Source organism: Chiloscyllium punctatum, chromosome 3 (genome assembly GCF_047496795.1).
Source record: "Chiloscyllium punctatum isolate Juve2018m chromosome 3, sChiPun1.3, whole genome shotgun sequence".
Taxonomy (NCBI): Eukaryota; Metazoa; Chordata; class Chondrichthyes; order Orectolobiformes; family Hemiscylliidae; genus Chiloscyllium; species Chiloscyllium punctatum.
In genome coordinates, this window is record NC_092741.1 from 96,461,037 (window position 1) to 96,488,358 (window position 27,322).

Genomic DNA, 27,322 nt, shown 5'->3' on the forward strand with positions numbered 1-27,322 from the left:
AGTCTTCTTATGCCTTCAATAGGGTTTAGTTGATTTGTTTCATTACCCCAAGGGAAAAAAAATCATACTGTCTTCAGTTTAATCCTCACTGAATCCTTGTAACTTGGCTAATCTATGTGGGTCACAACTATGGACAATTAAAGTCAGACATTTAGTCCCTTTTTAAAACTGGCAATGAAAGTCTGAAGTATTAAATCACCAATCGAATTTATAAATTAATAATCCCTATTTTAAATCATTATGACACCATGCAGAACCTCTGTCTATCATCTAAAGGAAACGTATAATCTATTCATCAAATGTCTTCCTCTGCCCTCTTCCCCATAGCATGTGAAACAATTGACTTTGTATCTCCGTAGAAATGCTAATTAGATATCCTTATTCTCAACACCCAGACATAAATGGCTAATTTACAATACATCTAATACTTAAACAATATTGCCAATACCTAAAACATCTTTCTGAAGAAGGATCACTGGACCCAAAACGTTAACTCTGATTTCCCTCCTCAGATGTTGCCAGACCTGCTTTTTCGAATAGTTTGTTTTTGGACCTAAAACACCTTTCTTTGACTTGGGAGACTGAGATCTGGATTTTTATTCCAAAGGTGTATACACAGACCTGGAACAATATTTAGCATGCCACTCACCTAAGGACAAAGTGCACTGAGTGGTATGATCTAAATTCTGCAGTGGTGATGGTGGTGCAAGATATAGTCAGGTCTGTTATCCCAGATGCGGATTCAAAGACACTGAGGGGGGTTTATTAAAAAGCCCACTTTGATTTTCTAGGACTTTGTCCAAGTTACTTCATTAACTATTAGGTCCATCAGTAGTTAATCCCTTATTAAAATAAGTATTTTTGTTCATAACCCTACATTAAAGATCTTTTGATAATGAACTTGTCAATCAGACTATGAACTTGAAGACCCATTATTGTATTGCAAGATTGTGAAAACCATTAGACAGTAATTATACAGTAATGATAATACGTCCTTCCTCTTCCATCCAACATTACCTCATTGCTACTTGTCTCATGGCCCTTGGAAAATCCCAGACTTGCCTAGATTTCAGGGCATTCTTCATTGCTGTTCCTCCCTGGATAGTAAATATTTTCTATTTAAATGGTTCAGAGATGTGCAAATGGGACTCGAACATAGGCCTCCTGCTACAGTGCACCACAAGAGGCTCCACTCCCAGATAAATGCCTGCAGTGCATTCAGGGGCTGTTCGTACTGCAGTCAGCTGTTTAAGATGGGAATACCGCCCTATCCTAGGAGAACGTCTCACCTGATGATAGTTAAAGCCCATTAACTACAACATTAAAATGAGGCAAAGCTGGCCAAACTGAATTAGGCCTGTCTGCTGACATCACCCTATAATACATACATTGAATGTGTCTTTGTTGGCTGATTATCAATTAAATTTTTGGTAGTAGCACAGGAAGGGACAGCAGTAGTTACTTTACTGCCCCAGTAGAAGAAACGAAGCAGGTCTAAGTAAAAGCTTCATAAACAAATCCTGTATTTCCCTTGAACATTGAGCATTAATTTTATTAGGATAATTTAAGAAGGTTATATCCATACAATATTTTAATCCAATTTGCAGGATATGGAAATAGGTAACATGTTTACATTAAAGAAAAGCTTTTCTAAGGTCTTGCCTTAAGAAAGATCATTCAGCCAGCAGCAATTTTCAAAGAAAATTACTGGTGTGTTGTCAAAACAATATGCGAGCACAGTCATGGTGAAACGGACATTATCTATTTAATGTGTAGATGTAATCTCTACATCCTCTCTCTCTACAAACATATATTCTACACATTATTTTTGGAGATTACCACTGTTACCAGCACCACAGTGGCTCAGTGGTCAGCACTGCTGCCTCACGGCACCAGGGACCCAAGTTCGATTCCTTGTCTGGGTGGAGATTGCACATTCTCCCTGAGCCTGTTTGGATTTTCTTTGGGTTCTCTTGTTTCCTCTCACAGTCACAAGCTGTGCAGGTTAGGTGGATTGGCCATGGTTATGAGATTATGGGGTTAGGGTGAGGGAGTGAATCTGGGTGTGATGCTCTTTCGAAGGTAGGTGGACTCGATGGGCCAAATTGCCTGTTTCCACACTCTAGGGATTCTCTGAATAATGTTACAATTATATATGCATGAATAATTTAACTAGAGACTTTAAGGTCTCTGTGACATCGACAGATTGATATTTGACTGCTGCATTATGTGGACACAATGTCTGGAATGCCCCTTTTGTGAATACAGAGCTAGATTTGAAAAAAAGCAATATACTACTTGAGACAGGTGTCCCATTCTTCAACTTGTGCTGGTGGAAAATTGATGACGATAAGGACAACATTTTATTAGACAAAACATTTTCCTCTGTTTTCCTTTTGATTAACTGATTACGAATGGAACAGAACATGTCGCTTGAAAATGGATTAGAGTAGCTTCAAGTAAATATTTTATGCCATGAGTGAGGTTTTTTTATAGTTGATATAATACCACTAAACTTCAACCAGGGCCATACGTAATACCTAAAATGGTTATAAAGGTGTAAAAGTTCCCCCAATTTCACATTAGAACTTTAGCAGAACAATGGTAATAATGCTAAAGCTAGGAAAAGATGTTTCTTTAGGATTTCCTCTTAAGGTCTGGGAAATTCTACCCAATTTACTTTTATTAAGAACTGTGAGAATGAATAGGACCTCTGAGTTTGATTTTACTGGCAAATTAATTTGTTGTTCTTCTATTTTGAAAATATGCTTCTCATCGTCCCTGTTAAATGATTTCTAGTTTTGGATCTTTTTCTTCTCTGACATTTTCTTCTCCTCATCTGACTTTTATTTGTGCATTTATGACAAGGATCATTGAATAGAAATGAGGAAATGTCTCAATTTTTCCTTTTCCAATGCTGGAAATGCTAAGGTCATCTAGCACCATTCAATACTGAAATTGAAGTTCTGACAACTTAGCTGTCTTTGTGGATTGGTTGGTCACTGGGAGAGAAACAAAACACAGTTACCAGACTGCATTCTTTCCCTTTTTTTCTAGGTTCTCTCATCTGTTCCTAGATGCCAATATTGCTTGCCGCTGACCACTCTGTGCTCCTCTGTGTTGAATCAGAAAGTGTAGTGAGGGCACGGAATGAACTTTAATGTATCACACTAAAAGTAGCTTAACATCAGCACTACAGATCGAGCTGATTGAGTCCTCAAGGACATTGATGCATGGCTAGGTATGCAGCAAGGGTGAGGGAAACCACAAGAAGCAAACACATTTTTGAATTCATCCTCACCAATCTGTCTACCATAGATTTATCTATCCATGGTCATATCAGTAAGAGTGACCACTGTTCAGTCTTTCCAGAGAGAAGTCCCATTTTCACATGAAGATACCCTCCATCATGTTGCTTGGCACTACTGCCAAGCTAAATGGGATAGCTTTCAAACAGATGTAGCAACTCCAGATGGGCCATTCATGAGTGCTGTTGGCCAACAGCAGCCACAGAATTGTACTCAAATGCAATCTGCAACCTCGTGGCTCAGCATTTTCCCCTACTCGGACATTACCATAAGACAGGGGAGAAACCCTGATTCAATGCAGAGTGCAGGGGGTATGCCAACAGCAGCACCAAGCATATTAAAAATGAGGATAGGATAAAAATGTGGACTTCACCAGTTTCCTCATTTCCCCTCCCCCACCTTCCAGCTCAGCACTGTCCCCATGACCTGTCCTATCTGCCAATCTCCCTTCCCACTATCCGCTCCACCCTTCCCTCTGACCTATCACCTTCATCCCCACCCCCATTCATCTATTGTACTCTTTGCTACCTTCTCCCCAGCTCCCTCCTCTTTATCTCTCCATCCTGGAGGCTCCCTGCCTCCCCCGAAACGTCGGTTTTCCTTCTTCTCGGATGCTGCCTGACCTGCTGTGCTTTTCCAGCATCACTCTGATCTAAACTCTGGTTTCCAGCATCTGCAGTCCTCACTTTTGCCTACTTAAAAATGAGGAGTCAACCTAGCGAAGCTGCAACACAGGAATGCTTACTGCTTGTAATAATGGGTGGTCATGAAAGATGCAAATCTCACCAAACATTACCAAAATAGCTAGTATGTGAGATTGAAAGGAACTCATATTCGTGCATTGTTAGGTTTTCTACTGATATATCCCATTGAATTCAGTAGCAGGAGCTTTGCTTTGTATCAGACAAGATACAGGAATTGGGTGGTGCAGGGGAAGAGTGGTCTGTTGATGCTGACACTGTTCATTTTCATTGCTGATGTTGGTCATCATACAGCAGACAAAATTTAAAAGCTGCAGTAATACTTAAATGTGAATTTTATGAATGCTGTTCTAATTTGAAACTGTCAAGTGAATCACCCTATGTCCTATGATCAAATTGTACATTAGTGATGTTAGAAAAGGCAAGGGTATTCTGAATTTTTCGGTGATATGTGATCGTTGTTACAGACTTGCAACTTAAATCCCTGTGGGAAAAAAAATCATTGGGTGTTTCTATGAATGTCACAACTACATGACAATTTCATGAATATGGTATATGTTGAATATGAGAATGCTAATAAGAATGGTCAAAGATCGATTTGTATCTTTTTTCAGGTACCCTAAGCTTGCAGCAATGCACCATGAATCAAATACTGCTGGAATTGATATCTTTGCAAAGTTTTCAGCATATATTAAAAACACAAGGATAAATGCGAATGAAGGTGAGAATTAAAGCTCATATTATTAGACTAGAGATTGTCAAACTTCAACATCAGCAAAATGTTACATGGACACTTAGATATTCCTTATATTTTAGCCTGTGTAATGAGACAGGAATAATTAATAATGTCATAATTAGGGATCTTGTTGGAAGGAACGATCACAATATGGCTGAATTTAGAATACAGATGGAAAGTGCAAAGATAAAATCCAATATCAAAACCCTGTGCTTAAACAATGGAAACTACAATAGGATAAGGGCAGAGTTTGCTAAAGTAGACTTAAGCAAAGACTTTATGGTGGGACAGTTGACTAACAGTGGTGCAACATTTCAAAGTGCTCAGCAAAAGTATATACCATTAAAAAAGGAGGGACTGTAAGAAAAAGGGTAGTCTGCCATGGGTGTCTAAAGAAATAAGGGAGGCAATCAAATTGAAAGAGAAGGCACACAAAGTGGCCAAGGTCAGTGGAAAACTAGAAGATTGGGAAAGCTTCAAACATAAACAGAAAGCCACAAAAAGCTACAAAGAGCAGTAAGATGGATTATGAGAATAAACTAACTCAGAATATTAAAGACAGTTAGCAAAAGCTTCAATAAAAATATAAAATGAAAAACAGTGGCTAAAGTAAACATTGGTCCTTTAGAGGATGAGAAAGGGGATTTAGTAATGGGATATGAGGAAATGGATGAGGCACTGAACAGGTATTTTCTGTCGGCAAAGAGACAAAGGTAGGTGAGGACCTGGAAACAATCATTATCATGAAAGAGATAGTGTTGGGCAAGCTAATGGAGCTAAAGGTAGACAAATCTCCTGGCCCTAATGGAATGCATCCCAGTATATTAAAAGAGATGACGGAAGAAATAGCAAAAGGAATTGTGGTAGTTTTCCAAAATGCACTGGACTCTGGGTCATTTCCAGCAGATTAGAAAACAGCAAATATGACGCCACTATTTAAAAAAGGAGGTAGACAAAAGATGGGGAATTATAGACCGGTTAGCTTAACTTCTGTAGTGGGGAAAATGCTTCAGTCTATTAACAAGGAAGAAATAGCAAGGCATCTCATTAGAAATTGTCCCGTTGGGCAGACACAGCATGAAGGGCAGGTCATGCTTAATCTGGAATTCTCAGAAGACATTACAAGCACAGTGGAGAACTATGCAGTAGATGTGGTGTATCTAGATTTCCAAAATGCATTCAACAAGAAGTCGCACAAAAGGCTGCTGCATAAGATAAAGATGTAAGGCATTGCGGACATTGTATTAGCATGGATAGAGAATTGGTTAACTAACAGGAAGCAAACAGTGGGGAAAATTGAGTGTTTTACTGGTTGGCAATCAGTGACTATTGGTGTGCCTCAGAGATCAATGTTGGAACTGCAATTATTCACAATTTACATAGATGATTTGGAGTTGGGGGCCATGTGTAGTGTGTCATACTTTGCGGATGACATCTGAGATGAGATCTAGAGCAAAGTGTGCAGAGGACTGTGAAGCTTTGCAAAGGGATATAGATAGTTTAAGTGAGTAGGTAAAGGTCTGGCAAATGGAATAGAATGTTAATAAATGTGAAGTTATCCATTTTGGTAGGAATAATAGTAAAAAGGACTATTACTTGATTGGTAAGAAATTGCAGCAGGCTGCTGTGCAAAGGGACCTGGATATCCTTGTGCATGAATCAATGAAGGTTGGTCTGTGGGTGCAACAGGTAATTAAGAAGGCAAATGGAATTTTGTCCTTCATTGTTAAGGGGATTGAGTTTAAAAGCAGGGAGGCTATGTTGCAGCTGTATAGGGTGCTGGTGAGGCCACACCTGGAGTACTGCGTGCACTTTTGGTCTCTTTAACTTGAGAAAGGATTAGATTAGGTTAGATTCCCTACAGTGCGGAAACGAGCCTTTCAGCCCACCAAGTCCACACCGACCCTCCAAAGAGCAATCCACCCAGACCCATTCCCCCTACATTCTTGTTGCTGTATTGTATTAATAAAGTTAGAACCTTCAGGTTCAGTAAGTTAAAATGTGCGGTCTTAGTGTAACTCATTTGTTGTTTAGGGTACTGGGCAGAGTTAACATGGATTCAGCTATTAAAATTCTAGCCAGCACTTACTCAAGGTTGATTATCATCAATTTTAACAAAATCTTTTTTTAGATTATTTAGTGTGGAAATAAGCCCTTCAGCCCAGCAAATCCATACCGACCCTCTGAAGAGCAACCCACCCAGACCCATTCCCCTACACCTAACACTACAGGCAATTTAGCATAGCCAATTCACCTAACCTGCACATCTTTGGACTGTGGGAGGGAACCGCAGCAAACTCACACAGACACAGGGAGAATGTGCAAACTCCCCACCAACAGTTGCCCAAGATGGGAATTGAACTCAGGGTCCTGGTGCTGTGAGGCAGCAGCGCTAACCACTGAGCCACCGTGGATGTACTGCCACTAGAGGCGTTGCAGAGGAAGTTCACAAGGTTGATTTCAGAGGTGAGGAGGTTGGTTTATGAGGAGAGACTGGGATTATATTCATTGGAATTTAGAAGTATGGGGGGATCTTATAGAAACATAAAATAATGAAGGGAATAGATAGATAAGTAAAGAGGATGTTTCCACTGGCAGGTGAAACAAGGACAAGAGGGCATAGCCTCAAAATTACAGAGAGCAAATTTAGGACTGAATTGAGAAAGAACTTCTTCACCCAGAGGGTTGAATGTATGGAATTTCCTGCACAATGAAGTAGTTGAAGCTTCCTCAATAAATGTTTTTAAAGCTAATATGGGTCATTTTTTGAACAGTAAAGGAATTAAGGGTTATGGTGAGAGGACTGGTAAGTGGAGCTGAGGTTACAAAAAGATCAGCCATGATCTTATTGGATGGCGGAGCAGGGTCAAGGTGCCAGATGGCCTACTCTTGCTCCTAGTTCTTCTGTTCTAACTTGGTGTGTATCTGTACTAAGCTGAAGAAAGACAATGAGGAAGAGTCTTCATTGTTCAGTTTTCTAAAGTAGAATGTGAATTTTGAGGTCACCAAGGATTTATTTGGCAAGGAAAAAATAAATGCAACTCAGTTACTCCTCTGAAACCGGTCATCCTGTAATACTGTGTTTACAATGAACAGAAAATCCATGTCACTCTCAGGATGTCAACTGACAAGGGAGTTCTGGGAATCCATCAGGGACAAGATAATATAGGAGTTAGGACAAACCTTATGCAATCATCTTACACATATCATGTATAGGATGTATAGTACGATTTGACATCTGAAGATAGCTTGATCCTCTTTCTCAAAAATGTTGCAGTGAGTTGAGAGAGGAAACTCTTGTAAGCAATGACGTGGAGGCTTGGATTCTCTTGTACCCCCTGCACAAGGAGAGGATTCACAATTTTATAAATTCTGTCCATTATTGTACAATGAAGAGTGTAATTATTAATCTGAGGAGCTGGATTATTGCATTTTAAAATTGGATAAACATAATCAGACTATGGTAAAATTATAATTGTGTTGAATTGTGACATCTGTAAATCTGGTGTCCTCTTTGTATTGTTCTTTTTGTTAGAATTAAGATCACAAGTTCATTAATATCTTAATTTTTCATGTCCTCACATAAATTTTCTGAGCTCTCGCTGCTAACATTTTTCTTACAACTTGTTAATTAAAGGATCAGTTCATAATTGTAGCCTTGTGTGTAGTGGCAGTCTTGAACTTCCTGTGCTGTACTTGAAGCAATTCATCTTTTAATTGTCATTGACCTGCAACAACAGCTCCGCGAGGAAGGAAGTCAGTATAACTTCAAATAACAAAATGTGCATTAGCACAGACTTCTCGTATCTGTTCCTAAGCATTACTTACATTTCAAAGCTGCCAAAATATTCTTGGTAGCATTTGGAGGCAGTTGCCCATGAGTATTATACTAAAATCTAAAATTAGTGCATTTTTTTGTATTAAATTTAGTTGAGTGCCTGACACGTGTCAAAATTCTGTTGTTTAAGTGCCTCCAAGCTAGCCAACAACAGTCATTAATGAAGCAGTTGATGATATTTGGGTCTAGGACACTCTCCCGAGAAACTTCTGAAGTTGAGATAATTAGCCTCCAACAGCCAAGACCATCTTCAGCCAAAAGGAATGTTTCCCTCAATATTATTTTAAAAAATGTATTCATAGAATTTGGGTGTCATTGGCAAGACCAACAGTTATTATCCACCTTACCAAATCTACAGCTATCTTAGATATATCAGATGGCAGTTGAGAATCAATCACGTTGCTGTAAATCTAACATCAATCCTAGTTTATAATTCGACAAGGACAGAGGATTTTCTCTTAAGGACTATAGTGACCAGATGATGCCATTACTAATATTAGTTTTGTTTTAAATTTCAGATTTATTTAAATAACTTAATTTAAATTTCCAGCAGCCATAGTGGGATTGAACACTTGTCTCCATGTCATTGGTCCAACAATTCAGATTACACCTTCAGTAGCATAACTACTGGGTTACTGAACCTGATTGATCTCAGTTTTACTGGGGCTGTTTGGTGCCAAACACCCAATTGCTAACTTGATGTCTGGTGTAATCACATTCACCTCACATCTTCAAGGGTGTAATAAGGTCTGGAGCTGAGTCGTCCTGGGAGGAGCTTCTGTCGGATTCTCAGTTTTTTTGTGAGTATACAATGCTGAATAGTACTTTAGAGAAGCCCTTCCATTTCTTTGATTATTGAGAGTAAGCTATTGGAGATATGATGACTGGATTGGACTTGTATTGCTTTGTATAGACAGGATACATTTGGGGCAATTTTAAAGTTTGTCAGGTAAAAGCAATTTTTTATTTTGGCCAGAAACATGGCTAGTTCTGGACATCTAGTCCAGCACTACTGCTAGGAAGTTATCAGAAGCCATAGCCTTTGCAGTATTCAATGCATTTAGTTGTTTCTTAATATGAGGACATAGTGATATAATGATAATGTCACAGGATTAGCAATCCAAACCTCTGGGCAAATGTTCTGAGAACAATCTCAACATGGCAGATGATGAAATCTGAATTCAGTAAAAGAAAATCTGGGAGCTAGCCTCATGGTGACCATGTAATCACATTCGATCGTTATTGAAGAGATTATGTAACAAGACTGCCATGTACTGATCTGATCAATTGGCTGTGGGATAACATAGCTCTGCCTGTAGCATGCGACTTCCACTGTATTTTCTGCTATTGCAGTCAAACTGGAAGTCAGTGTTGTTAATATCATTGTTGTACCCAGAAGGAAGTCAGCACCTATTTCAAACATAGACACATCACAATGCTACTGATGTTACCATAGTGCACTAATTGGACCCTCTCCACTTTGTTTGTTACCTGGTTAGCTACTTCACTGGCCAAACCACTTGTAATTTTCCTCGTCATCTCTTTTTGGACCTTTCATTACCTTTCTCCTTGCACTCTGTACCCTTACTAGCACAGTATGTTAAATAGCCAGGGTGCAGGGCACTGAGTGACAAGGGAAAGTGAGAGTTCTGGAGCCTGATGGCTATTAATAGAGTAATTGGAGAGTTAAGACTATAAGACCGTAAGAAATAGGAACAGGAGTAGGTTGTTTAGTCTGAACTGACATTCCTCACATCCACTTGCCTGCCTTTTCCCCATAACCCTTCATTCCTTCGATCGCAGACTTAAGTATACTTAAGTATACCCACAGTTCCAAAATTCTCAACTCTTTGAGAGATATTTCTCCCTAACTCAGTCTTTATTCTGACACTCTGCCATTTCTATAAAGTCTACTGATTCTCCTCTATCCACTCTGGTTGAGACTTCGTCAAAGCTCTAATAAATTAATCAAGCATGATTTCCCTTCCAAGAAACCTTGCTGACTCTGCTTGATGAGATTACAATTTTCCAAGTGTGCTGCTATTACTTACTTAATAATTGATTCCAATACTTAAAATAGATGTTAGGCTAATCTGCCTATAACTTCCCCATTTTTTGCCTTATGTATAGGTTGTAAACGAATATTGTTTTAAAGTAACCAAGAAGTTTGGTTCTTATGAAGAGCTGAAGGCACCTTATTAAAACAATTGTTGTTCTGAAAGCATTGTAAGAACAATAAACCCAGCAATAGATTAGCAGGGTATTTTGTGTTTATATTGAACCTGTGATTACCTCCAGTAGAGTAAGATTTTTTTGATTAAACTACAAAAGGGTTTTGGTACAGTTTGGTTGGGATGTCACAGAACTGAATCGACTGATGAATGCCTGCAACTAATGATTAATATCCATGTTGTGTTGGTAGTCATAGTACTGTGTCCCTCTGATATCTGGAGATTTTATTTTGAAGTCTTGGAACAAGCATTTTCCCATCACCAATTTACACACTTCTAATAGCTCTTTGTTTCTTGTTACATTCATAGTTCTGTGAATGTTGCAATTGTGTTTTAAGATGAGTTGGAATTAAGTGCGAATAAAAGTGAATATTCCATCATAGATTCTGAACCAACAAGATGAGCTTGGGGAAAGAGAGGAGAAAAAGAGAGAGGGGAAATAAACAGTTAAATTAAAACAAAAAACATTTCATTCATTGAATTGAGAAGGAAGTAACTATGAGGTTAATCTCAGTTGTGCTGCCCAGTAAGAGATGGTGGATCACAATATTACCAAGGTTTGAAAATTTCAAAAGGTGCATGGCTTCTTGCTCTAAAGGTAACATTTTTTTTCTGTTAACGGTGGTGTTGATTGTCTGTTAGGTGATGTTTCTTCTAAATTGGTAAGTTGTTTAAATTACAAATTCAAGCGTTGATATCCTGAAAGCAGCCCTTAATTAGCTTTAGTATTCCTGCTCAAGTTAGGTTGCTACATTCCATTTTCATAAATTAACATGAAATTGAATGGACAAGTAATTTTAACTTCAATGATTGAGTGTATGAACAGGAAGGATTAAGAGGGATATGGGCCAAATGCTAGCAAATGGGACTAGATTAAGTTAGGATATCTGGTCGGCATGTATGGTTTGGGCTGCAGGGTCTGTTTCCGTGCTGTACTCTATGATTTCATAAACTAAAAATAATCCTACAGTGCCCTCTCATGCTATTGGAGGAACCTGCAATACTAGTATACCTGCTGTCAATTAATATATTATTCTTGTTCAATTAGAATGGATCTTGATGCTTTTCTCTTTCGTTACTCTGTGAATGTCACAATTGTGATTTAAGATTAATTTGATTGGAGTGAAAATAAAAGTGGATAGCTCACCTTAGGTTCTGAACCAACTAATGAGCTTGATATGAGTGGTAAAAGAAGATTTTAATCATTGATATATACAGACAGATTCAACAGCAAACTCTACTGCTTATTTGAATTATATGAAAATATAACTACTTGACAGCAATAAAGTTTTGTAACTCCCAGTAACTGATTATTTGTAGTAGATTGATTAGGTTTCCTTAATTGACTAAAAAAAACACAAACATGGTTATGAAAATTAGTTTTATCCTTTGGTTGCCACCTGGTCTACAGATATCTGATTCTTGAGAAACTAATATATCAAAAAACCCATTGAAACCAAACTGAATAATCTAACATAAAGCATGATTGGTAAGTAATATCAAATTGCAATTTGTCATCTGTATAAATTTTCCACTAGGGAGAACATGCAACACTTAATGCCGTTGTAATATTGCGTTTGCATGTTTTATACTGCCAGTTTCCTTTTTTCTGTAAAATCAGAAGAAAAAAAGTAAACTTTTACATTTTGTACTTGACTGCATCCAAACATCAATAAAGTATTTAACTTCAATGAAAAATTGAGAGCACTATTTATCAGTGTTATGATCGGTAAAGCCACTAGAAATCTTTTAAGGTGAACACTAAAATGCAACAAATTTCTTTTGCATGTTTAGCAGTTGGAATTGCATTGAATATTGAGATAATGCAGTGAAAGATTTTCCCTTGCAGTGGTTTCAGACCCATTGCCGTATCCTCACCTAATACCAATTGACTCCTAATGAAGTATTTATTTAGCATCATAGCACAGCTAAAAATATTTTCAAATACTGAAATTAGGTGGTATTATTTAGCATTTACAGAAGCATTCCAATTGGGTAAAATATCAATTCACAAAGTATTTGTGATACCTTTGGACGTATTTCCATCTCTGTGTTTCACTTGGCACCAATAGAACTTAGATAGGAAAGCTAATGAATCCTTTAAGCTGACAGATGTTAGTTGTCTCTTAATTTAGGAAAAGTAGTGAATTAACTAAAAAAAGACTCAATTATCTGAACATAACTATTTGTAAATTCATTGTGAAAATCCAAATTCAAGCCACTCTAGTTTTTAGCAGCTATTACAAATTATTGGTGCTAAGAGGAGACAAATAGTAACTTTGGCTGAAATTGCAACGTTAAATTTAGGTCAATTTCACTTCGCTGATGGTTTATTTATTTATTTTAAAACACACACAATGGGCAGTTTAATTCCGATGGAGCCTTGAATGTGTGAAAGCTAGCAGTCATTCACATTACCATGAGATAGTTTTGAGTTAATATTTGATTCACTATGATTAGGGATAGATGCAAGGAGATCAGTTTGATCATTTATAGATTTTATGTTGACATCAGCAGTCCAGTACTATAGTATCTAATCCCTGTAAAAGGATTGCTTATAGGGATTTGGTTTATTAGTGTTTGATATTGGAATAACAATCCAGACCTATGAAGATTCAAATCCTTGAATTCCAAACCAACCTTAACACTGTGGAATTTAAATTGATTCAATCAAATCTGGAATTGAGAACTATTATCTCTAATTGTGACAGTAGAACTATTGGATTGTTGTAATAACCCATCTGATCCATCAGTGCCCTTTAGGGAAGGGAGTCTCTTGTCTTTAGTTGATCAAGCCTGTGTTTGGCTTGTACAAGAATGGCCCTGATATTCCCATGATCAGACACTTGTTGGAGCTGTGGACTTGTTCAGATGACATGGAAGTTCCCCAAGCAATTGACTCTATGGGATTTGTTCCTCTGTCATTTTCAGGACTGGCAAGAAGTCTAATCAAAGCCCTGAAAGATCTGGATGGTTACCTGAACACTCCACTGCCCGAAGAGATTGATGCTGACTGTGTTGATGATGTCACCATATCCCATCGCAAATTTCTTGATGGCGATGAGTTCACATTGGCTGATTGCAACCTTTTGCCCAAGCTTCACATTGTGAAGGTAACCAATACATATGTATAAAACAAAACTCTGTAGGCCAACCTTTGTTTTTAACAGTTGGTAAAGAATTTTCTAGTTTTTTTTTCCTGCTGTATATAGTCCTGTGTTTTGATGAGATTTTCCACATTTGATTCTGAACAATTTGGAAAGTTGGTGGTTATCTGTTATGATGCATGAGGCCTTTTTACACCATTTCCCCCTCTGTTGTTTCCCGTATGTTTCTGCTAATGGAACTCTAAATAAAAATAGAACGGTGCTGTGATTTTGGGATTATATGACAATAGTAACTGATGACTGAGTACTACCCTGATGTTGAAGATTGTGTAACACTAAATTGCTTTATTTAGAACTATGGCAACATTTCTCAGAGGTCTGAGCTCTCAGGATGTAGGAGCAAATGTTAGTGTACTCCAGCAGCACAAAATGGGTTCATGTGGCAGTTGTTATTTCACCAGAACAATTTTAGTTAACTTGAAGAACATAGCCACGATTCTTAATATCAAGCTAAGTAAAAGCATCAGTGAGGTTAAGAAAAGTGTCCACAAAGGCATTCTGTCAAAGCTTCAGTCAAAATACATCTGGATATGGTGAAAAAATCATAATCCAACTTGCCACAATTGCATTGAAATTGCCAATTTCAGTCCTTGCGCATGAAAATAAAAGGATATTTTGTTCTATTCTTGACCCTACACAATTCGTAAATTCTGCATCCCTGCACTTCAGTAAAGGAAAACCACAGAACACCAGTCTCTCTCTCTGGACTAGGACTCTAGCAACTTCCATTGATTGGGATAGGGGCACGCAAATACTGAAATTTCTATTCTTAATTAAGCAATCAACTGGAACTGTAGAGCCCATGCAGAAAACATCACCTGCACATTAATAAACTTTGAGAATGAGATTTTTTTTAAAAGTAAATTTCTTTATGTTTGCTCATACAAAATGTTATTTGGAACGGAGAAGATCTGGAACTTCAACTAGTTAGAGAATAAAAGGAATCTCTCTTTAGAAAACCAACAACAAACAAAACCATTATTATGACCACAGTGAATTTCTTCAAGATAGAAGTAAAGGGGAATATTTTGACTAATGCATGATGTCTGTTGCTTTTCAGGTTGTAGCAATGAAGTATCGGAACTTTGAGATCCCAGCAGAAATGACAGGAGTCTGGCGATACCTGAATAACGCCTATGCACGAGATGAGTTCACCAATACATGTGCGGCAGACAATGAAATTGAATCTGCTTATGCAGATGTGGCAAGACGGCTTTCAAGATCTTAGATCGAAAGTACAGTCATTAAGGATCAATGCTAATGCTACAAAATGGGCTCGTATCACAGGACTGCGTTTGATTGCCTTGGTTATTAAACCTAATCCCATTCGCTGACACTATAATATTTCAGCTGCTTGTTTTAGTTTTAAATAACATGACAAATTTCTAATCAAGCACTGAGCATAAATTAAGTGTGATGTTCCCCTGCCTGCCACACCCACCCTCCCGAATTAATGAGTGTCCATTGTTCATTTTTTGATAGAAGCTGTTTGGAGTTTATTGCCTAATCTTAAAATTGCAGCTAACCTTTAGATTTACATTTCAAGGAACCGAGTTAATGTGACACTTCTTGTGATAGAAAAAGTGCTGCAAATTATAAAAATATCCGCAGCCACAATGATTCAATTTATTTTTCCAAAGCGTAAATTGACTGTTGAATTTGGAGCTCAAGTTGAGTCTTTATGAAACTGAAATAAATTTAGGCTGAGAAGCCACTGAATTACGATTGGCTACCCTAGTTAACTCAGACCTCACAAGCTTCAATCTCAGGCAAGCAAAAATAAAACTTTAGTGATCGCCGATTGGAGCCTTTTTAAAAATAAATTTCTTTAACATTTGATCAATCAGAATATTTGTAATTTTTTATGATACTTTAATTGTATCTGAGAGCCAGGTCAGTCTTAAATGAATCAAATATGACAGCTTCTTCTAAGGCATACAAGCCAAAATATTCAGTTATGCTTTTGAATGATGTTCCTGTTTCATTTCAAGGCATTTTAGTGTTTTATTTCAACTCTGCATTGTCAGTGGAATTATTGAGGGGGTGTTTTCTTATATGAATGCTTCCCATTTGTTTTTATTTTTCAGTCTCATTTCTGAGCTGTGATCACTTAGATTAAATTAAATGAGGCCTAATATTACTTTGAAACATATTTAACATGAAAATAAATCTATTATAGCTTTTCTGGCATTTTAAGTCCCAAAGCCCTTTACAGTATACCTAAGAAAAAGATGTGGGATTAACAAAAGAAAAGTCTGCTATATCCCAGAAAGCAATTGAAATTTTTATGTTATAGAGCTGCCAAATATAAATTGAATATTTTGCAGATAACATTAGGCAGACAATTGGAAATCGAACAATTTCATAACTTATAGTTTCTAACCGTGTGTGGTATTAGTAGTGCATCTGTTGTTGTGTTAAGAGAATTTTATTTGTCCACTATTTTACGAAAATAACAGGAAATAAGATGGCTGTAGCCCACAGCAGACATGAAATAGATCTTGTTACTGTAAACTAACTGGGTGCTATCATGAACCCTTTTAGACTGGAGAGAGATTCACAGAAAACAAACCACCAGATACACAAATTTCAGGTGTGGGCAGGTTGTCTCATCTCCATTTTCCAGAATAAAGTTAAAGATGACTGATCAGAAATGATTTTGAAATGTGGGAATTTATTAACTAAAAACTAAAACAAGATTGTTATCGTTTTGTTAATTAAAAATCAGTGTTCGTATTGATGGCAAAGACTAGTGATGCTTCTTGTTATAGCATCAGCAAAATAGTACATAAATGATTAAATTGCGCCCTCTTGTGATTTTTTAAAAAATTAACTGTGGACGATTTTGCAGACTGAACCATGATTTGTTGTAACTGAGCATCTAACAGTGTTTGGCATTTGTTTGACTTGCCCCAACTCATTTAAGTTTTTTAGTTCTTTGCATTACCAGCTTTTGAAAGTTAAAGCCGATTACAGTGCAGTGAGGGAAACTGAGTATCTGTGACCTGACTGAACAAGATTGGCGGAGTCAGTGTTGGACTGGGGTGGAGAAAGTTAAAAAGAAAATCACACACCACCAGGTTATAGTCCAACAGGTTTATTTGGAGGTGCTAGCTTTCAAAGCGCTGCTTCTTCATCAGATGGTTGAAATTAAATTCCCACCTGATGAAGAAGCAGCGTTTCGAAAGCTAGTGCCTCCAAATAAACCTGTTGGACGATAACCTGGTTTTATGTGATTTTTAACTCTATCCATCTCCTTAACCATTGACATTGAACCATTATGAGATTAACAGCTCAAAGACTGACAAGGAAATGCAAGATAGAATGAATGAAATCAGAGTCAAATTAGGTACAGAGTAATATTGTGGGAAAGAATGAATGGATAGAGAGAGAAAAACATAGATTTATTTTAGAAAAACATTCATCCCATGAAAAATCACCTGATGGTTCCTGAATGTATTTGTAATAATTTATGATAGATAGCTTAAGGATCACGTTCTGGCCTATTATGATTGCTTCAGACAAGGACACAGCAAGGTTTAACTAAACAACACACATAATCCAGCGGGTTGTCCATTTTGTCTTGTATTACAAATTTAGCCAGATTTGAGCCAAAATGATAAAACTACAGTAAAAGACTCTATGACAAGGTGTTGCATTCTATTTTAATGAAACTCATCACAGATTGAAATTTGTATTCCATTTTATTTTAAAACAAATTTTTGCTTTGTCCAGTAAGGCAACTGACCAGGGTGGGGCCATTTTACTCAATCGACTCAAAAGTTCACGTATTTGCACCACAAATGCAACTATTGATCCAGAAAGTTATTGACTTTGTTCTGTTTAAAAGAAGCTTTTGTTGCTGTTTCACTTCATATTACTTAAATAGTGTTGATTCCATTGATTACTGATCACAATTCATTGATCATTGAATGTTAAGCCTTGTACTTCTGTTTGGGAACATCTATCTTCAGTTGTTGGTGCCCTTACAGATTTACTCAATTTATTTCTGTATTAGTGGTCATTTCAGACGCTGATGTTTTCCACTTGGTAGTAACTGGTATTCTTCTGGGATGGATTTTCCTACATTAGTACCTCCAATACCTCTGAACTACTACTTGCCACTTTTTCCCTGCATTTACCCCAAACTCACCTTCATGTGCAGCCTCATTAGAACTAAACCTTGCTGAAGGATACAATGCCACTACATGGTACACCCAATTCAAGGGAACAAGACAGCATTGAAGAGGATAGGTGAGCTTGGAAGACTGCACTATTGATTTGCTTGAAGGCCAAGACTTTGCTTTTCTTGTCTTGGTTCACGAGAAAAACTGTGGTCTGTTATCTAATCTGTCTACATCAGCAATTCTATGCCTAGCAAATATTTTTTGCTGGGCTCTAACAAATGTATCTGTGATGGTAGTATATAGCTTTTTCACCTGTATGAATCATGAACAATATAATAAGATTGTCCATCAAACAGAAATCAATCTGTCTGGTGGGAAGAGTGATGAGTATCAGTGGCTCTCAGTTTTCAAGCCTGTGAATAGTGCAAGCTTCACCGTCAGCACTGTGACTGGAAGGAAACCAGTCTCTGTGAGTGCACTGTTAACTGAGATGATCTTAAGTTGTTTCTGAAAAATGTTGTCTTCTTTCCCTTGATTGTATATTTATATACCACACACTATTCCTAGTGTTAGGGACTCTTCCTACCACTCCATAAGCAGTTAATAGGAATAGAAAAGCACATTGAGATCCATATGATTAACCAGCCTGCCTAAGTAACATCATATGCTCTCATAAAGCTCTTTGCAATTTTCTTAAATGTATTACCAAACTTCATCTTCACAGCCATGCTTTGCAAATTGGCAGTGCAAATTGGCTCTAATTTTTACTTTCCTCTATTCCTGTAGAGGGGTGATAGATATTAAGGCATATCACCTTCACATTATAATGTTACATCTCAGATTATGGTCCCTGGGTGGAACCTTGACTATAGTCTATATTGTGGACGGCTCCTTCTACAGTTATACCAAAAACATCTCATCATTCCCACCAGCAGAAGTAATCTAAACACTCAAGATTTTCCTGGCTGCTTGACGTTTACTGAAGTGGGAGTCATGTCTCTGCACTTGATTACAATTGAGTGATATACTATAAGACTCATACATTGTTACTTGTTTAGTCACCTCGTGTACACTGTTAGATGACTTTGACTTTTTATATGGTCTTTGCACATTTCAGGGACATAACCAATTCAGAAATAATAAATTTGTTTTAGATCTTAAGTGAATATTTTTACAGTAATTTGCTTTGCTTCATTGCTATTTCAAAATTCCTTCGTAGAGCCTAAAATTTCACTTTCAGTTTATTTCATAGCCACAATTTTCAGATGATACAAAGCTACCAGAATTTGAGAAATTGATTTAAAAATAGAATTGATAACATTATTTTAAAAAGGAAAATAAAATGTCAATTTGATTTTAATAAAGGCAAAGTCACCATATCCCCACTGTACCATAGGACTGCTCTCTAACATTAGAAAGAGATGACTGGTGGTGTTTTAACCTGGGGGTCGCCATGCCTCAGGCAGAGGGAGAGGTTGAGAAGAAGAATCCTTCACATTAACCTCAGCTGGTGAAGGAATTGGACTTAGGTGTGACTGAGCTAATCAACCCCATATCTGACATAAATACAGTAATAACCCACCAATGGAACTGACTATACACTGAATGAACTATCTTTCATTTGGTACAATTTGCCTTCCTTGTGTTCAATCGTATCACCTGTTGCTGTGTAGGGCAACCACCTGGAATAGCAGAACAGTTGTCATACCACTGAGAAAACAAGCTGCACTGTTGATGTAAAATTACAATTTATTTCACTAATGTCTTGTACACCCATTAGTTCATTCAGCAGGTTGGAGCCAAAGTTGAGAATCTGTGCTTGATATATTTGGATTTTTTCATTGCAATTTTTGAAAAGTGAGATTTAAGAGGCTTTTAAAATTCTAAAACTTCTGAAAAGTTTGGATTGTATAATTATTGAAAGATAATCTTCAACAGTTGCAGAATCAATAAAGAGAAGTCACTTATTTGAAACTGCGACCTGAAGTGTTAACAGAAAGTTGAGCAGAGGTCCTTCATGTGGGGTTGCTCAGAGGGCGAATTTCTTTCCACAGAAAGTTGTCTAACCAGAAATCATACCATCCAGCATGACTGTGGGGACAGATTGGGATAATATAGGGATTAGTTTGAGTTTACTGGAGCCAATAACCAACACACAAACATGATGGGTATAATGTCCTGTTCTAGTACTGTAAGTTTTTCTGGTTCTCAAAAGCTATTATTTGCCAATGGTTTGTGACCTCTGCAGCTCCATGTAATATATTAATGATATACAAGCTACTGTACTTCTTAACATAATTGTAACTGAAAATGCAAACAGTTGAGTAACTATAGGATTATTATTAAAACCAGACTTTCTTATTTTATTACTTGTGATTATGAATATGTTCAATGGCATTAGCAAAGTTCTTTTAAAAAGTACTTCCCTTATAAGATATCATTTGATGTAAATTGAGTCATTTTCATAACTCTTGTTTTAGATTCTTTTAAACCACAAAAGTCTTTGTTTTTATTCATTACTAGCCAAAATAATTAGTAAATGGCTTTCATAATTTTAATTTTAATTGATTTGATGACTCCCTTAACTTACATAATAAAATGTTTGTCTTGTACATGTATATGGCATTACAGCAAGCCTGTTTGCAAATCTTAATCACAATGGTGACACTGCTGGATGAGTTAGCTGCTGAAATGATTTAATAATTTGCTCTGATTATTTGCACTGGTTAGATAATTACTCTTCAGTCTTGACTGGCAGCTGCTAAGGAAATAAAAATTGTATATTTTCACAGCACACGTTGAATCCTCTTGTCTTTTTTGTAAATAATATAAACTGGAACCAATGCTAATTGAACTAGTATTTTACACTCTTTGAGAACTGAGAACCCTTTCACTTCAGCTGCTGCTAAATCCTACATACTCTATCAGTGCAACATTGGTGAGACAATGTTTTGCTTCTTTTCAATGTTGTGATTACCCTAGAAAATAATGTGTAATTTTTCTGTATTTCTGTCATTTATGGTTAGAAAATGCCAGACAGCTGGATATATTTTTCAATGAGTTGGAGGTCATTCCTGAGGCATATGGTTCTCCCAAGTTCTAATTATAGAAAGAGGGTTGGCCAAGATTCAAGTAGAAAGTACAGCTGAAGGGTGTTTTATTTTTGCTACTCTTTGAAGCTCACAGCCTCTGTTCTGCTGCTGTTTTATAGAATGGTAGCTGGATTAAGGATTAACAATTCCGTTTCTGAACAAAAAGATAAAATATGGATGTGGATGACATGAATCAAATTATCTTGAGCTGAGGCAAAACAGTTAAATGCAAAATGAAAAATACTGATTAAAAATGATACTCCACTGCACGAGCGCTGTGACTTAAAAGAGTTTTTTTTCAAAATGCTAATTGCACAAATTATCATCTACTCTTTGATACAGGAACTGAACACTGCCCTTTCTGACTGGTGTTCTTTGATACAAAATTAAAAGTGAGCAAACCTCATTTGCTCTGGTCTTTGAAGCAGCAGCTGTGGAAATGGATTTTATTCTGGACTTTGTAACTATATGAATCTAGAACTCACCCCTTAAACTGCAGCAAGAGAAAGTTTACTTGTACATATGTTCCTGAAAGAAAATGACAGCTAAAATTGACTCATAGTTGTACTAGTATTGACTGCTTAGAGAATGAGTGTTTTTTTCAAAGTAACACTTATTGGAACTTTGCTCTTTGTAATACTTCACATGCCATTGTCAAGATAATTTGGTGAGTTAATCTGTCCATGTCACTAATTCACTGTCTTCTATTTATCATACTGAAGCAATAACTGCTGGTCCCAGGACAGCATAAATCCTAAACATTGCTATTCGATAATAGTTAGTCAGATTCTTCAATCTCACTGTAACCTAACCAATTAGCAAATCTGGTTAGGTCTGTATGTTATCAGAATAAAGTGGGTGTTCAATATATATTCTAGATGGCTTCTATACTCTAATTTAGACTGATGGGAAGGACTAACATTTATATTCACACCTTTTAACAGAAAAACATCCCAAGTGACAATTATTCAAAAAATGTTGAAGCAAAATATTGTATGTGGAACTTCAAAAGCATGAATACTTAGCACTATCTTTCAATTTAACTTCCAAACTTAGCATCAGCACAAATATAAAAGTCTTGCTATCTGGGGTTAAATGGCATCAGCTGACCACAGACCTCTTGCTTTCCTCACCTTAATATCTCCCCACTTGATTTTATGCTTTCTAAGAATCAGGAATAGCTACGACCCAGTTATAGTTGCATAAAGGTTGATTGAAAGAGCACTCTCAATGTATTGATGAAGAAGAACCATCATGTGATTCAACAGATATTACCCCAACAACAGGACTCCTATAAAGTCAGGATCTGCAACTAGAACTGATCATGATTAAGTGGCCAGGCCAGAGCACAAGGATATGACCAACTAAAGGTCACGGATGAATTCTGCTGCAGAGGTGTCTGGTGAAAATTTTGTTTGAGGGATACAGATGTTTGGTGCATTTCATGCTAACCTCCATTCACTTTCAAGGAACTTGGAGGATTTTGACTTCAACGTGGGAGAGGGCATTGTGAAGAAATTGGAACTCATCCTTTCCAGGGAGGAAGTTGTGGTTAACTTGGTGAAAGCACTTTTAGATTCAGCCATGTCCAGTGGCCAACATCTCATTTTCCATTGCAACAAAGGCAGTAATCAGCCGGCATCTCAATGTTACATTAGAAACTCAGACTGAGGTTGTGAGATCCATGTTTTTTTTATGCTGGCTCAGACAGTTACCATAATGGCTGCTGATCTTGGTGCTCAGAATTGGCTTTGCTGACAATCTGGCAATCTACACACTAATAGGTCAAGGATTGTTGAGTTGTGTGTGTGTGTGTGTGTGTAAGGAAGAGAGAGGTATATAGTCATTCCTGGAGCATGAACTTGCTGTCCTTTATATGTGCAACTGCTACTGCAACTCTCTCAGTGCCCTTGTTATTGCCTGTGAGTAGCCTGAACTGCACCTGCCAATGCCAAGGTGACACAGTCAGAAGCTGGGTGTTTTAAGCCCAAAGCTCTTTAAGATCAATCAGCAAGGCCATCTTCCATCTTCCCCACGTAAAGTAAGCATCTTTTCACCAGTCATACTACAGTCCCCAGTGTAGCACTACACAAGGGCACTGGGATAGACAAAGGCACCAGCCAGATAGGCAGTTAAGGAAATGCACAAGGGAGAATAATTTGTTCATGTTTATTTAATTGGATATGTTCATTGCAAGCCTGTTATCAAGGGGATGACTTGATGGTCCATGGTAGTGGAATGGCAAGTAGAGGAATAGTAAAGCCTTGGTGATAATGAGTGGATTTTCCAAAGAAAATTAAGTCTGAATGGATGCTTCCAGAGAGCTTATCCAGTAGATACAGTAGACCAGAAATATTGCAGAGTACGGTAGCGCTCCACCCAAAACACTCAGATATGGATCCACTGCTACAGTGTCCTGATAGTCTATTCCATAATCATTTTTCTAATTTATTCTTTCCCTAGATATGAGTATTGCAACTTTTAGCCATATCGAATTGTCCTTGGTAAAATTGATGATGTACCAACTTTCATAGCTGCAGTTCATGTGGTGTAGGTACACTTGGTGTCAATACAGAGGTGCTTTTGAGCCAGTGATTGTAAAGAATAGATATATAGTTTCAAGTCAGAATGGTGTGTGGTTTGGAAGGGAGGTGTTCCCTTGCATCTGTAGCATTTGTCCTTCTGGGGATTTGGAAAGTGCAGTCCATGGAGCCTGGCTATATTGCTGCAGTGCATCTTATAGATGGTACACTGTGCCACTGTGCATTAGTGGGAAGGGACCAAATGTTGAAAATGGTGGGATGGTGCCAAATGAGCAGCCTGCTTTCATCCAGGATGGTATTGAGCTTCTTAAGCATTGTTGGAGCTTCAATTATTCAGGCAATTGGGGAGTATTCCATCATACTCCTGACTGAACTGAACTTTGTGTGTATGATGGACTGGCACTGCGATGACAGGAAGTGAGTCACTCAACACAGAATTCCCAGTCTCTGAACTGTTTTGTGACCACAGTATGTATATGGCTGATTCAGGTCAGTTTCTAGTCAGTGCTAACCACTACCAAGGTGTTAATGGTAAAAGGTAATGGCAGAGAAGATCATTGACGTAAGTATGTCTCAAGCAGCTGCCTCTGGTTCTTGGTGGCAAAGATGCAGGATGGCAGTCACTATGATTGTAGTAGGTTATGGATTATTGCACACTGATGACTTATTAATGTGGTTGTAATGATCCTTTTAATGCATTGTTAAATTGATTCTGCAGACCAACAAATGGCTCCCTGCATGATTGGAAATCCCACTATCTGAAGAAATTCACTGAACTAGTTCTCTCTGCCTAAGGAGGAAATGTTAATATTCTCTCCTGTCACATCAGACCTCTGTTACCTTCTGGATATAGATATTCACAATATCACCTGTTCCTGCCTAACATGATCTGGTTGCTTAGACCTTGATAGCCATCAGCAGCACCAACGATACCCAAGTATCCTGTCAAAACAGGTGGTAAAGCATTGTTAAATCTGAGGAACATTAAGTATGGCTCCTGGGGAAGGTATAGATGGTGGAAGAGCTGCATTATGTCTCACAGTCAGGACATAATTTGCCTGTAAATGACATGCTCATGACATCATCAGTGCATCATAGCATGTGACCTGAGGCTATAATGTCTCAGTCTCCATTTTACCACTTGGACATGATATGTTATTGAGGGTATTGCTGGCCAACATACCTGTCTCAGGCTTGCTGCAGTGCTCAATGAAGCTCAGCACAGCTGGAAAAAGAGCACCTCACTTGAGAACTCTACAGCTTTCTGGACTCAATATTGAGTTCAACCATTTCAGGCCTTGAGACACCTTCTCCCATATCCTTACACCAACCCTCATACACCAGGCCTTGTTATCACATGGTCTGCTATATTACCCATTGTTAGCCACAAATAGTCCCCATTAGTAGCTATTTATTCTCCTAGACTGACCATTATCATTCCTTTGTCTGTCCAACTATTCTTCTCTTTTTTTGAACTCTAGCTCCACCTACTGTATATTCCTTACCCATTCATCCCCCCAACCCTATCTTCTGCCCAAAAAACAACTTTTACCTGAGCTATCATCCATTCTAAACTGGACCCGAAAGTTTAACTTTGATTTCTCTCCACAGATGTTGTCAGATCTGCTGACATTTTCCAGCAATTTCTGTTTTTAATGTGTTGAGGGAAAAAAAAATCATTTGTGGGATGTGGGCATCACAGGTGGCTAGCATTTTTATTACCTGTCCCTAGCCACCTTTGAGAAAGTGATGGTGAGCTGCTGCATCGAACCCCTGTGGTCCATGTGCTGTGAGTTGACCCATAATGCTCCTAGGCAGAGAATTCCAGGATTTTGACCCAGGGGAAGTGAAGGAACAGTGATATATTTCTAAGTCAACATGGTGTGTGGCTTGGAGGAAAACTTGCAAGTGGGAGTTTTCCCATGTTTCTGTTGCCCTTGTCCTTTTAGATGAAAGCATTCATGAGTTTGGCAGGTGCTGTCTAAGGATCTTTGATAAATTTATGAAGTTCATCTTGCAGATAGTACACACTGCTGCTACTGAGTGTCAGCGGTGAAAGGAATGTACATTTGTGAAGGAATGTACACATGCCTGTCAAGTGGGTTGCTTTGTCCTGGATTGTGTCAAGCTTCTTGAGTGTTGTTAGAACTGCACCCATCCAGGCAATGACACTCCCGACTTGTGTCATATAGATGATATTTAGCTTTGGTGTGTCAGGAGTTGAGTTACTTGCTGCAGTACTCCTAGTCTCTGACCTCCTCTTATAGCCACTATGTAAATAGTGTCCAGTTGAGTTTCTGGTCAATGGTAATCCCAAGAATGTTGATAGTTGGGTATTCCGTGATGGTAATACTATTGCATATCAAGGAGCTGTGGTTAGATTGTCTCTTATTGGAAATGGTCAATGCCTGGCATTTATGTGGTGTGAATGTTATTTGCCAACTTGTCAGCCCAAGCCTGGATATTATCCAGATCATAAATCATCACTGAATCCCTACAGTGTGGAAACAATCTCCATTTGGTCCAACAAATCCACACCAACCCTCCAAAAATGTAACCAACTCAGATCCATTCCCCTACCCTATTACTCTACATTTATCCCTGACTAATGTACCTAACCTACATATCCCTGAACATTATGGGCAATTTAGCATGGCCAATTCAGCTAACCTGCACATCTTTGGATTGTGAGAGGAAACTGAAACACCTGGAGGAAACACACGCAGACACAGATAAGGCTGGAAACAAATCCAGGTCCGCGGCACTGTGAGGCAGCAGTGCTAACCACTGAGCCATCATGCTGCCCTGCATTTGAACATGGATTGCTTCAGTATCTGAAGGATGGTGAATGGTGCTTAACATTGTGCAATCATTGGCAAACATTCACCTTTCTTACCTTATGATGGAGGGAAGATAATTGATGAAGCAGCTGAAGATGGTTGGGCCTAGGACATGACCCTGATGAACCCCTGCAGAGATGTACTGGAGCTGAGATGACTGACCTTCAACAACCACAATCATCTTATTATGTGCTAGGTATGATTCCACCAACAGAGAGTTTGTCCCCTGAGACCCATTGATTCCAGTTTTGCTAGGGTTCCTTGATGCCACACTCAGTTGAATGCAGTCTTTATGTCAAGAGCTGTCATTCTCTCCTCATCTCTGGAATTCAGCTCTTTATTCCATGTTTGAACCAACATTATAATGAGGTCAGTAGCTGAGTGGTCCTGCCAGAACCCAAACTGGTATCATTGAGCAGGTTATTGCTGAGCAGGTGCTGTTTGACAGCGCCATTGATGCCACCTTCCATCACGCTACTGATGGCCGAAAGTAGATTGAAGGAGGAGTAGTTGGCTGAGTTGGTTTTGTCCTGCTTTCTTTTCTCAGGGCATACCTGAACAGTTTTCACACATTGTTGGTTAGATGCCAGTGTTGTAAGTGTACTGGAACAGCTTGACTAGGAGAGCAGCAAGTTCTGGAGCATACTTCTTCAGTAACCTTTGTTGTAATTCAACAACTAAATGTTATGTCCAGATACTTACGTATTTGAATGCAACATTTGCATATGGCAGTGTGTCT

At 38.1% G+C, this 27,322-nt stretch overlaps 1 protein-coding gene across 2 annotated transcripts in view; it reads left to right on the forward strand.

Moving 5' to 3' along the window:
- Positions 1 to 20,902, forward strand: part of LOC140463269 (chloride intracellular channel protein 5-like) — a 122,028-nt gene extending 101,126 nt beyond the window's left edge. For both annotated transcript variants that reach the window (XM_072557029.1, XM_072557033.1), the window contains exons 4-6: positions 4,624 to 4,730; positions 13,746 to 13,927; positions 15,042 to 20,902. In XM_072557029.1, the coding sequence (XP_072413130.1) occupies positions 4,624 to 4,730; positions 13,746 to 13,927; positions 15,042 to 15,209 (457 nt within the window). In that variant the 3' untranslated portion in view covers positions 15,210 to 20,902. The remainder of the gene's footprint in view (positions 1 to 4,623; positions 4,731 to 13,745; positions 13,928 to 15,041) is intronic.
- The last annotated feature ends 6,420 nt before the right edge of the window (positions 20,903 to 27,322 follow it).